Genomic DNA, 13,225 nt, shown 5'->3' on the forward strand with positions numbered 1-13,225 from the left:
TACTAAATATGCACCTGTAGAAATTTTAAATTACAATTATTATTATTATTATTATTAAATGATGGATCTAATGATGTTATTATAACATGCATAAAATTATAATCTGGTTAATTTTCTGCATCATTACAATACCAAATGGATGAACTTGCATCCTATGGACCCGGGTTTAGAGGATTTTCTGGACCTACCAAAGGAAAGCATACATGACGACACCATTTACAGGATAGACCATTCCTTAATAGTGCACAGCAAAAAAAAAAAAAAGAAACAAAAAAGAAAATAATATTTTTAAAAAAATAACACCACCTTACAGTTTCTAATTTTATTTTTCTGTTGTTTCTTACTGATTTTCACTCGTGTCACCTTGTAAAGATGCACCTTACATGGACCAAACAACCCCATCCCACCCTGTATTGGGAATCTCCTGCACTTAGTGTTCATGGGGAGATATTCTCAATACACGGTGGGATTAATACAAAAATCTCTCTTATTTTCTTTCCTATTGGAAGCTAATTAGATAAAGCAGAGATTATTTAAGATGGAAAAAAGGATTAAAACAAAAGGACAATAAAATAGTAAAAAGATTTAAGTTATGCTTTCAATTTCAGCATATATATGATTTAAATAATCTCTGCTTTATCTAATTAGCTTCCAATAGGAAAGAAAATAAGAGATATGGGTATTGCCGTTTAGATGGAAATAAGGATTAAAAGAGGACAACCAATGATTATAAGATCCTGAAGTTGAGGGGGGAGTCCGGCTTCCGGCAAGGGTGCGAACCTCGGAGAATTACAAATCACCAAGGACATAAGAGATGTAGGCAGTTTCCAATCCTCGTCTTTTGGAAAGGACGTACAATCATTGATGCCCAACGATTCTAGACGTGTAAGCTGGTGCAAGCCAACACCCTCGGGTGGGAGGAGTTCCCTGTCGTCCTCACCGCATCCGCTGATTTCGAGACGAACTAGTCCGGTTGGCAACCCCCCAGTTGGAAAGGCCGTTAAGCGAGGGCATCGTAGGTTAAAAGTCCTTTTGTTTTTCAGTTTTAAGGGTGAAAGTTAACAAGTCAATGTTAACTTTATATAAGCTTAAGATCAAAATTTTGCTTTCTTTTTGGAAATCTTTTGATTGTGCTAGTATGTTTTCTTATTAGTTTGGAATTGTATTTTCATTCTTATTTTTTGCTCAAACTACATCTTGGTATGATTTCTAGGAGTCCAAGTATGACTCTGGGCTTTTCTCTCTTGTCATTATTATTTCTTTTACGGATTCTTCTCTTATTGTTCATATATTGAATCTTGTTTTGATTGGTAAGAGTAATTTGGAGATGGAAATGCTTTTAAACAAAACAAAGGGATTGATTTCTCATTGCAACCAAGAAAATTCAAAAGCCATGGAGTTAGTTGATAGACACTTACAAGTGAAATGATGAAGCTGCACAGTCATTAGTTGATAATTCACTTTTATCTTTTTGGCTTATTGATGTATGTGATATCTGCCTCCAAAGTGTGTAAAAAGATGTAGAAGAAATCTCCTCATCTACTCAATATGACAGGGAGGAACAGTTAATTATCTATTTCCCCTATGATCTTCATGTTTGTTTAATAAGGAAAATATAATTCATGACCACTACAACTAATGTCCATTTAGAATAACAAAATCACACGCGCACTTTCACTAGTTTGAGCAAACATATATATGAATCTGATATTGAGCAAACATATATATGAAACTAAAAGGAATTTATATACAGAGTAGAGTTCGGCTCACCGCTAGAAATGTAATTACAGTATCCTAAAAGAATAATGAAAACAAAATCAAGAACAACTAAAACATACAAGAGATAATGATAAGGTTTACAGAGGATAAGGCGATTCTAAGATAAGGCTTGCTTGCTCGCTTAATACCCCCTCTCAAGTTGGAGCATATAAATGGGAAATGCCCAACTTGGCAAGAAGATGTTCGAATTGTTGCCTGCTGGCCTTTGTAAACATATCGGCAAGTTGCTCTGAAGTCCGGACGTAGGAAGGTCGTATATTCCCATTCTGGATTTCACTGCAGACAAAGTGACAATCTACTTCACCGTGTTTAGTCCTCCCCTGGAAGACCGGATTCGCAATGATATGCAAGGCTGCTTGACTATCACAGTATAACCGCATAGGGTCAGGATGATCAACTCCTATTGAATGCAACAACCCTTTTAACCATTTCAATTCACATGCAGCTGTTGCCATAGACCTGTATTCTGCCTCAGCTGATGATCTGGACACTGTAAGTTGCTTCTTTGTCTTCCACGATATAGGCGCTTGGCCCAATAAAACAAAGTATCCTATGAGAGAGCGTCGTGTCAGTGGACACCTGGCCCAGTCAGAGTCACAGTAGGCATACAATCGAAGATCACACTGTCAACTGGAAGGAAAATTCCCTGTCCCGGGTCACCTTTCAAATATCGCACCACACGCAAAGCCGTCTCCCAGTGTTCTTCAGGGGGGTTCTGCATAAATTGAGTGAGCACATGCACACAATAGGACAATTCAGGATGGGTAATGGTCAAGTAAATTAAACGACCCACTAGCCTCCTGTAACTCTCCGGCTTTATCATCAGAGGATCATCTGCCAGAGCTAGTTTATGATTTTGTTCTAGGGGAAGTCCAGCTGGCTTAGCGCCTAACAAACCAGTTTCTGATATGATATCCAACGCGTACTTCCGCTGACAAAGAAAAATACCTTTCTGGTTTCTGGCGACCTCCATTCCTAAAAAGTATTTCAAAGTTCTCAAGTCCTTCATGTGGAAGCATTGGCTGAGATACTTCTTGAATCTCAAAATGGCATTGCCGTTATTTTCGGAGATGACAAGATCGTCCACATAAACCAAAATATTTAACTGTTCGTGCTTCCGTCGAAGCATAAACAATGAGTAATCAGATTGTGACTGGGTAAAGCCATACTGTTTCAAGGCTGTCGTGAGTTTAGCAAACTAGCAACGAGGGGCCTGTTTCAAACCATAAAGTGACTTGTGCAGCTTGCACACCTTTCCAGGTAGTCTTGAAGCAAATCCAGGAGGCATCTTCATATACACTTCTTCTTGCAAATCTCTATGGAGAAATGCGTTCTGCATGTCCATCTGATGTAGTTCCCAGTTTCTAGCCGCAACAACTGCAAGGAATGTCCGAACTGTAACCATCTTTGCCACAGGCGCAAACGTTTCATTGTAGTCAATCCCTTCAACCTGTTTGTTTCTGAAGATCACCAAACACGCCTTGTACCGCTCTATTGTGCCATCCGAGTTGTACTTTATCTTGTAGACCCATTTACTTCCGAGAGCCTTCTTCCCTGGCGGCAAGTCCACCACTGTCCAGGTTCTATTGTTTTCTAAAGCTTCAATTTCCTTTCTCATTGCCTCTCTCCAACGAGAGTCCTTGACAGCCTCTGAATAACTCTAGGGCTCATGACTAGCTGTGATAGCTGCTAAGAAAGAGCGGTGTCGCAAAGAAAATTTATCACAATTCACATACTGTGTTATAGGATAGGGAGTACCTGAGGAGTGAGATCACTGAGGTGAACTGGCAAGAGGGGCTCAGACTGTTGTTGAAACACCATGTGGTGTGTATGACGTAGTCCTTGAGACGACTGGAAGGATGCTTCATTCTATGGCCTCGTCCAAGTTGCTCATTCCCTGCATTTGTTTCTTCCACAGAGCCCCCCCCCCTTACATCATGCTCCCCTTCATTATTTTCACACCTGTCGCTTTGTTCTCCCTCTCTTCACTATCTTCCTCGTCATACACTTCAGTCTCCACCTGGTTATATTCAAGATTACCATCATTGTGTCCGTGTTCGACTTGTTTTTCTTCAATAGCATAGGGAAACTCAGTTTCTGAAAACACCACATCCCTGGAAACAAAATATTCATTGGTTTCTAAGTCATAAACTCTCCACCCCTTCTTCCCAAAGGGGTATCCCACAAAGACACGACGTCTGGCTCTACTGGCAAACTTATCCCTGGTACGATTTAGGCTTCGCGCATAACACAAACACCCAAACGTTCGTATATGTTTGTAGCTTGGTTTCTGCCCATACAACATCTCATACGGTGATTTTCCCAAAAGGAAAGTGGAGGGGTCCTGTTGATCAGATAATCGGCCGTCATAACACACTCTCCCCAAAACTCAATAGGGAGATTAGCCTGAAATCTAAGGGCTTTGGCAACATTCAATATATGTCTATGCTTTCTCTCGACACGTCCATTCTGTTGCGGTGTTTCAACACATGAGGTCTGATGTATTATACCTTGCTCAGAAAAATATTCCTTCAAGCAAGTAAATTCAGTATCATTATCGCTTCTAACTATCTTCACCAATTTTTCATATTGGCGTTTAACCATAGTGAAGAAGTTCCGCAGCGTTTTGCCCACTTCACTTTTGTCATTAAGTAAGAAAATCCAAACAGCTCACGAGAAATCGTCAACAATAGTAAAAAAATACGAGGCACCACGAGACGCCCGTACAGATTACGGACCCCATAAATCACAATGAATCAAATCGAAAGTCCCTTTAGCATTATTTTCACTAGAATCAAACGTACCTCTTGTCTGTTTGGCTTTTGAACAAACACCACAAATCCGATTTCCACTACCACATCTAATGTTCAAATTAGGAAGAAGTTTAATTACTTTCTCGGAAGGATGACCCATTCTCTTGTGCCATAACTCGTATGAAGCTTCGACCTCTGCTTTATGAACCTTGCTTGAGTACGCACTTTTGAAGCAGTAGAGCCCTCCACGTAGTTCACCCGCACCAATCACCATCACCGAAGTGCAGTCCTGTATAACACAAAACTTATTAGTGAATTGGATATTACAATTCGATTCCTCTAATAATTGCGACACAGATATCAGGTTACAATTCAAATGAGGAACATAAAGCACATTAGTAAGATTCATGTGTTTATTTAAAATGGCGGTCCCTTTCTTTATTGCCATGACATGCTTTCCATCGGGCAATCCAACCTGACAACCAGTCACGGTCTCGGTATCATGCAAGTGATCCAAGTTCCCAGTCATATGGTGTGAGGCTCCTGTATCAATTATCCAATTCATACCTGTCAACTTCTCACTTGTGCTGGGTTTGCAAGAATTCAAGAGATTAAGAAAAGTGGACCACTATTCATTAGTCAATCCACCGAATGATGTACGATCTTCTTTTGTCGCATGGATTGGTTCAAACGTTTGCCCTACCATTTGCGCAACATTTGCTCTCTGTACGCTTCCATGTCCACGACCAGTTTTGCCTTGTGTTCCTCGGCCTCGAGCTTTCCCACTTCCATTAGATCTCGGCCGGTCCCCCCACCAGTCCGGGTAGCCAATGAGTTGAAAGCAACTCTCAGCCTCATGTCCTATTCGTCCGCAGTTTGTGCACACTCCATATTTCTCTTTTGTGTCGTGTCCCGTTCTTTTTGTGCCACCTTGTGCTTGTGCAGCAAAGCTCATCGCCTCTCTTTTTTCTTCTTTGCCACGGGTCACGGTTCTCAGCCGCTCCTCTTGTATCACCATGGCATAGGCTTTGTTCAAGTTTGGCAGCGGATCAGTGCCCAGAATATTGGAACGCACTGTTCCATATACTGTGTCATCTAAGCCCATTAGAAACTGATGGACTCTTTCTTCTTCTCGTCTCTTCTCCAGCTTTGCAGCAATATTACAGTTGTAGCCTGCACAAATGCATGTCGGAATTTGCTCGTAATTAGCAAGTTCTTCCCAGATTTGTTTCAGTTTGCCATAATATGTCACGATTGGGAGACTGGCCTGTTTGCTGTTCGCGAGATCTGCCTTGAGTTGCTGAACTCTTGGCCCATTGCCTACTGAAAACCGTTCTTTGATGTCATCCCATAGATCCTTCATGTCCTCCATATACGTGATCGTAGAACGCAGGCTCGGTTTTGTCGTGTTGAGGATCCAGGAAACTAGCATCGAGTTTTCTGGGCTTTCTGCTGGATTAATCCCTTTCTCATCCTTCTTTGGAGCATTTGCCATGTTTTATATGTATAAAATAACAAAGATAACCTCTGTGAGAGAAAGAGATCTAGAGAGAGAGAGAATGGTTAATTTTGATATTTGCAAGGTTCTGAGTAGTGAATCTGGAAGCGGAAGTGGATAGTACAAATGGGTATGGGCATTTTTAGTGGGAGGGTGGCAATTTTGAATGAGTTGATGTGCAGAAGTTGAGTTGTTCAACACAATAAGGCGTTTATATAGAGAAGTCCTGAAGAGGAAGAAATGGTGAAGTCAAGAACTCAAAGACATCTTTTCATGGAGTGTGAGATAACACATTAAAAGATAACACTTCTTTTTCTTGTGTTCTTTCTTTCTAGACTCGCCAGTCGCCATGTAGGAGGTGGTTATTTCTCTTTTCCTTGACTTGCCAAACTCAGAGGTCAACATATCCTCCAATTTCATGGAAAGATAGGGTTAAACAAATTGGTGAAATTAATAATAAAATATATAAGGCCTGCCATGATTAAGGTAGCAATCGGGTCGGATTCGGATTTAGTTCGGTTCTGCTTGCTTTACTATTAATATACTTCATCACATTACATATTGATGGGTCAAATCAGCATTGGATCGGATTACTGGACAGAAGCAAGTACTATCGTATCCAAAGTCCAATAATATAATAATATAATCAGGTTGGATGTTAGATCGTGTATCACGTTTGGTGGTTTAAAATTAAGATTGTGTTTGGTTTGAAGGAAAAAAAATAGGGAAAGGAAGAGAAAGTCAGAGAAAACCTTTACAAATATACATATAAGTTTTCATATCTTTTTCTTCCTTTCCCTACTTTTTCCTTCAAACCAAACATAACCTAAAAAGTCACAGGAATGATTGGGGGGTGAATATGGAGGGTATTGTAGATATTTTGTTTGTGGCTGATCTTTGAATCGAAATTATCTTGGAAAAGCTTTGTATCTTGCAGATGTCATCTTTTATCAAACGCGACTGCTTTGTGCTTTATTGGGCTTTAAAAAAGCAACTTTATTGTAGTGGGTTAATAATAGAAAGATGCATTAATTTATTAAACAGGTCTCATAATAAACGGATGCAGCAATTGAACGGCATATTAAAAACTCTATCAGTCCGAGTTTGTCTTACATTAAGGGTTCGTTTGGTTTGCTGGAATAGGGGTTTGGAATCAGAATTGAAATAGGCTATTTCGATTCCAACTGTTTGGTTGGGCGGAATCAGAATCTCATTCCCATTTTTGTTGGAATGGCATTCTCCCATTTGAAAGAATGACTATTCCCTGCCCCTTTTTTGGGAATGAAATCTCATTCCTGCTGATTTTAATTCCCATTCCCATTTCTGTCTGAACCAAACAAACTATGGGAATTGACCATTCCGATTCTGATTCTGACTAGAAACCAAACAGACCCTAAACTCTAATGAATAATGACATAGATCCTGATTTGTCTTGTACTAATGCTAGGGCAAACAATGGATAAATGGTATTAAATAGAAAGGCAAAACATGATTCATGTTGCCGGCCCCATTTAGTTGGGACACTTTTGGCAGATGATTTTTTGGAAAGACATGATAATCAAAGCCCCTACATCTCTGGGTGAATTAAATAAATAAATAAATTAATTAATTAATAAATAAAACAGCTGATTGATTACCACTTTTATGATATTGGTTTATTTATTATTACAAGATTTTCTGGTATCAAGGTCCAACCTTTTATATATTAATATTAATATTAGGTAGCCCCAAAATATATATGGCCTGAATGGTCTAGAATTGACTTGAAATCTGCTATGAACACAGATGTAGGGCTAAGTATTAAATACAGCAAATTAATAAAGGGCAAATTTTTTAAACTGCCCTTAAGGTTTAGGAAATTGACTAAATATATCTCTACTGTTTTTGACAATTTGCCCTTAGTATAGATAGACATCAAATCATTTATCTATCCATCCATCTATACTATTATAAAAAGTAGGAATATCTCCCCATGGCTTTTGGATTATTTTCTTGACTATTTGAATTTGGTCTCTTTTTATTGTAATCACAGAAATAATTGTAATAAATGATTATTACTTTTATCAATGATGAAAATGTAACAAAAAATAAATAAAGCTAACTTTTGAAAACAATACTTATTTCCATCTAAATGGCGGGTCAAAGGTCCAAATGTGTGGATAAAATGGGTCAACCAATGATATCAAAATTAAATAATAAAAATAAAAAATACAAAAAAATCATAAAAAAATGATATGTCTCAAATATTATACATTTATCATAAACAAGAATTATTTTTATAGTTGATTATGAAATGGGGTAGAAATTTTAGAACCACCCAAAAATTTAAAACTCAAAACATAGATAAAAATAAAGGACAAACATAGAAAATAAAAGAATTATAAAAAAATTATGCACATCTCTATGTCCCTACTACCTGGTAAGTGGGTTTCACGTAAACCATGCAGTGCCCCACATGAAGTTCCTACGGCATGTACTGGTATGAGCAGTCTTGAGTAAGAAAATGAAGTTCAGGGGCTCTGGATCAACACTAAGGCTGTGTTTGATATGAAGGAAAAAGTATGGAAAGGATTTTTAATTTCCTTCAAACCAAACATAGCCTAAATGCACCACTCTCAATTTCTGATTTTCATATGACGAGAAATGACCAATAGATAACAACCCTTATCAATGAAGTAATGATCCTCTTGTTCCCAACAAATTAGACCATACCATTAACGACTTTCATCCATTTCTATCATTTACAAGTTACAAGCAATGTAAGAAAAAAAGAAAAAACTTTATCAAATGTTTCAAAGTGTTCATGCTAATCCGAAGCCCCAATTGATTGTAGGGAAATATTATACTAGTTGTTGCTTTACCCGTAGCCCAAGTTCTTTTTCAGTTTTTCTACCCTCCATTAATTGTGGTGGTTGTTCAGACTTCTCAAGCAATGTTTTGGGTTCAGTGAGTACGGCTTCGGTCAGGGCAAGATGGTGAACAAAAGGGATGACAAGAATCCAACACCGAGCTGTAGTTTCACCAAGATGTCTCTAGTGTTTGGCATACTTCTTGGAAGCAAATAGTACTCTTGAACAGTTCCATCAGCAAACGCAAGCGTTAGAAACTTCAAACAAGTTAAGACTGCATCTGCATGAACTATATATGTCTCTCTGGGACGACTCAACTCTTCTACATTCTTTATCAACTTCTTGGCCTTCTTTCTTTCTTCGTCACATGGACAGTTGGATCGCTAGATCAGCCAGTGAAACTGGTATTTGGTCCAGAAACAACATTTGCAATAGAAAGAAACAGGTATTTGGTTCAGAATCAGCATTTGAAAATTGAAATAGTCTAGGCTTTCGGTTCAGAGGTTTGAAGAAGATGAACAGTATTTTCAGATTCAAAGGGTAAATTTGAAATTACAGGAAAAATTATCATAACTATAAACAGCCCTAAACGTTTTATTAAGGCGGTTTTTGGGATCGATGCTGTTTCCTGAGAGACGTTTTCTCAGAAAATGGTGCTGCACAAGCATATTATTTTTTCAAAAAAAAAAAACATTTTCTTAGATTTTCTTAATTTCCAATGTGTTATCTGAAAAAAACATTTTTTGGAAAAATAGCTTACCAAATAGTAGGCGTTTCTCAAAAAATGAATTTCTGATATAACGCTGATGTGACACCGTTTTCTAAAAAACGGCATCCAACCCAAACAATACCTACTAAGAGAGCTTCATGTTGGCCACCTTAAAAAAATACATGTAATTAATTTTTGAAACCGTATATATTTAATTCTTAAGCAAATTGATGAAATTAATAATAAAATATAAAACACCATGATTAGGGCAGAAATTGGGTGGGTCCGATTTAGATGTAGTCCAGCCCCGCTTTACTATCAATAAAAGATAAAAAATATTATATATAACATTGTTATATATATATATTTCATTACATTACAATGACTACATGTAATCGGACTTTGATTTTTATTATATTGAATGGGTCAAATCAGCATTGGTTTCAATTACAAAACAGATACAAGTTTTAACATCCAAGTCTAATATGATCAAGGGAAAATTCCCGATTAGTATCTTGTATATTGGGTTTATTTTCACTTTGGTTCCCAAACTATAAAATGCGATAATTCAGTATGCGAACTTTTAAAACATGATAACAAAAAATAAAGCAAAAAGAAATCAAGATAACAAAAATAGAAATAAAAGTAAAACAGACAATCAGAGAACAAATATTTTGTATTTTCTATATTTTTACTTTTTTATATCTAATGTATACTAATCAGTAATATCCTTTTTCCAACATTATATTAATTTATCTTTAATAATTTTCTATAATTTATAATGAAAAATACACAATTTTTTAATAGTTTTTCAAAATCTATCATTTAATACATTTTAAATAAACTTTAAAAAAGTCACTGCGTTTAAGAGAAATGCTGAAAAGTTATGGTGAATTTTAGACAAATTTCCAAAATAGAATAAAGAAAAATAAAAGAAGCATTTAATTATCTCTTATCCCAAGACTCATTGGAGAATGTATAGATTATTTTTCTCTTGATCGATGTTTAAAAAATGATGTAGATTAAAAGAGAGAGAGAGAGAGAGAGAACTAGGAGGGGTTTTGGAGCTAGGAGAGTAAAGCTGTATTTATAATAAAAAACCACCAAATTCCAAAGGGATTTTTTTTTTTTGAAGTGAGTAGCTGATATATTCAACTGCATTTTAAAATATAGTTTATACACACAGTGGCCCAATGATACGAGTATATTTTATGTAACAGAGCTAATATATGTGAACATTTCACCAAAAAAAGGTTATATATATGTAAACTAATATGTATAACAGAGCTGCAAAAAGCTCTTTCTCAACAATATGGCTCTCCCCTATTCAAGAAACTTGTGTCTCCAATTCTCGGAAATTTCTTCTGCTCTGTTTCAGATCTTCATCTTCTTCATGTTGCTAATCCCCTTTTCAAATCCAATTTCCTTTAACTTTTCCAGCTTCGATGATAAAGCACGAGATTCAATAAACTTGGAACGCGATGCAAAGATCTCAGCCAGCCAAGACATCCAACTCAACGAAATCGAATGGAGTAGTGGCCGAGCTACATACAGAGACCCGGTGCGTCTCTGGAACAAGGAAACAGGAACGCTCACAGACTTCACCACTCAATTCTCTTTTTACATTGATTCATTAAATGACGAAAGATATGCTGATGGAATGGCCTTCTTCCTCTCTCCCAATGGTTCCGCCTTGCCTTCTACATGCTGCAATATGGGTATTTTTAAACAATACAGCGAACTCGACCCTTTAGAAAATCAAGTTGTTGCCGTGGAGTTTGATACTTATGGAAATGAATGGGACCCAGTACCCTCAGAAGACAATTGGAGCTTTATACCCTATCATGTAGGTATTGACATCAACTCAGCTAGATCAGTAGCAACTGCTAACTGGACTAGTACTAGCTTCGAGGACGGGAAAATGACTATAGCTAATATTAGCTATAACTCTAGTACAAAAAACTTGAGTGTTTCCTGGACCTACGCTGACAATCCAACTTCTAGCCTCTCTTTTAAAGTTGATCTGAAGAATTACCTACCGGAATGGGTTATGGTTGGGTTCTCTGGTTCCACAGGTCGAACAGGTGAGCTTCATGTGGTTCGCTCCTGGTATTTTTATTCGAGTTTACAAGTAGAGTCGTCTGATTCGAGTGGGGGAACGAATTGGAAGACAAAAATGGTGGTTGGAGTGGTTGTTGGGGCAAGTATGAGTGGCTTGGGTGTGATTTCTTTCATCCTGTGGATCAAGAGGAAAAGGCAAAGAGAAGAAGAAGAAGAGGAGGAAGATATGGTCTTTGGCAATTCCATTAATGAAGAATTTGAAAGGGGAATCGGACCAAAAAGGTTCTTGTATGGTGAGTTGGTTCGTGCAACAAATAACTTTGCAGAGGGCCGAAAGCTTGGAGAGGGAGGGTTCGGAGGGGTTTATAAAGGTTTTCTGAGTGATCTAAATATGGAAATTGCAGTCTAGAGGATCTCTCAAAGGTCTAAACAAGGGATAAAGGAATACATGTCCGAGGTGAAGATCATTAGTCAAGTACGGCACAAAAACTTAGTCCAACTTGTGGGTTGGTGCCACCAACGAAAGGAGCTGCTCCTCGTATACGAGTTCATGCCCAACGGGAGTCTTGATTCCCATCTGTTTGGACAGAAGGAACCATTGGGATGGGAGGTAAGATACAAGATAGCTCTTGGACTGGCCTCTGCGTTGTTTTATTTGCATGAAGAGTGGGAACAATGCATCGTACATAGAGATATTAAATCCAGTAATGTGATGTTAGATGCAAACTTCAATGCAAAACTTGGAGATTTTGGGTTAGCTAGACTTGTAGACCATGGCCAACGAGCACAAACAACTGTGTTAGCTGGCACCATGGGTTACATGGCTCCCGAATGTGTTGCAACTGGGAAATCTAGCAAGGAGTCAGATGTGTACAGCTTTGGAATTGTTGCTTTGGAAATTGCTTGTGGAAGGCGGCCTATTGAACCATGGCTAGAAACAAATAAGGTAAGGTTGATAGATTGGGTATGGGAGCTCTACGGAAGAGAAATGCTTGTTGAAGGAATAGATCCTAGACTTACAAATATGGGTTTTGATGAAAAGCAATTGAAGTGTTTGATGGTTGTTGGGCTATGGTGTACTCATCCAGATTCCAACCTCCGACCCTCCATAAAGCAAGTGATGCTGGTTCTTAGTTTTGAAGCTCCACTACCCACTCTCCCACCTAAGTTGCCTGTGCCTACCAATTATGCGGCTACACTGGATATGCATAATGTCTCGAATCCACCATCTGCTAATAATTATTCTTTTGCTGATATTTCCACTACATCAATCTTGTATCCACGCTAAGTTGGAACCCTATGTTGTATGTTTTCAATCGGTTTATTTCTTTTATTTTCCTTGGGTGCATGTATGTGGTTTTGGAATAAAACAATGTAAGTTGTCTTTTTTTTTTCTATTGTTTTCCTCCCCGAGTGTATACATGCTCTTTATCTGAAAAAATAAATGGCTTGTATTTTGTGCTTACTTACGTGACAATTGGCATATTCAAATGTTGTTTTAAACATCATCTGGTATAATGACAATAAGAATATGAGAAAACCCAGTGAGTTAGACGTTTATTTGGCTGTTGTATTT

At 37.8% G+C, this 13,225-nt stretch overlaps 1 protein-coding gene and 1 pseudogene across 1 annotated transcript; one reads left to right on the top strand and one right to left on the bottom strand.

Annotated features, from left to right (window-relative positions):
- Positions 1–2,347: 2,347 nt before the first annotated feature.
- LOC148843375 (uncharacterized) lies at positions 2,348–6,027 on the bottom strand. The gene is made up of 7 exons (XM_088959405.1): positions 5,225–6,027; positions 5,008–5,119; positions 4,584–4,821; positions 4,290–4,412; positions 3,742–3,876; positions 3,032–3,429; positions 2,348–2,947 (listed from the first exon to the last, which is right to left on the bottom strand). The coding sequence occupies exons 1-7, from the start codon at positions 6,025–6,027 to the stop codon at positions 2,348–2,350; spliced, it is 2,409 nt and encodes an 802-aa protein (XP_088815531.1).
- Positions 6,028–10,841: 4,814 nt separating this feature from the next.
- LOC148843376 (L-type lectin-domain containing receptor kinase IX.1 pseudogene) lies at positions 10,842–13,012 on the top strand (annotated as a pseudogene).
- Positions 13,013–13,225: the final 213 nt, after the last annotated feature.

This window comes from Nelumbo lutea, chromosome 8, assembly GCF_056320005.1.
Source record: "Nelumbo lutea isolate HS-2025 chromosome 8, American lotus-T2T, whole genome shotgun sequence".
In the NCBI taxonomy this organism is placed as follows: Eukaryota; Viridiplantae; Streptophyta; class Magnoliopsida; order Proteales; family Nelumbonaceae; genus Nelumbo; species Nelumbo lutea.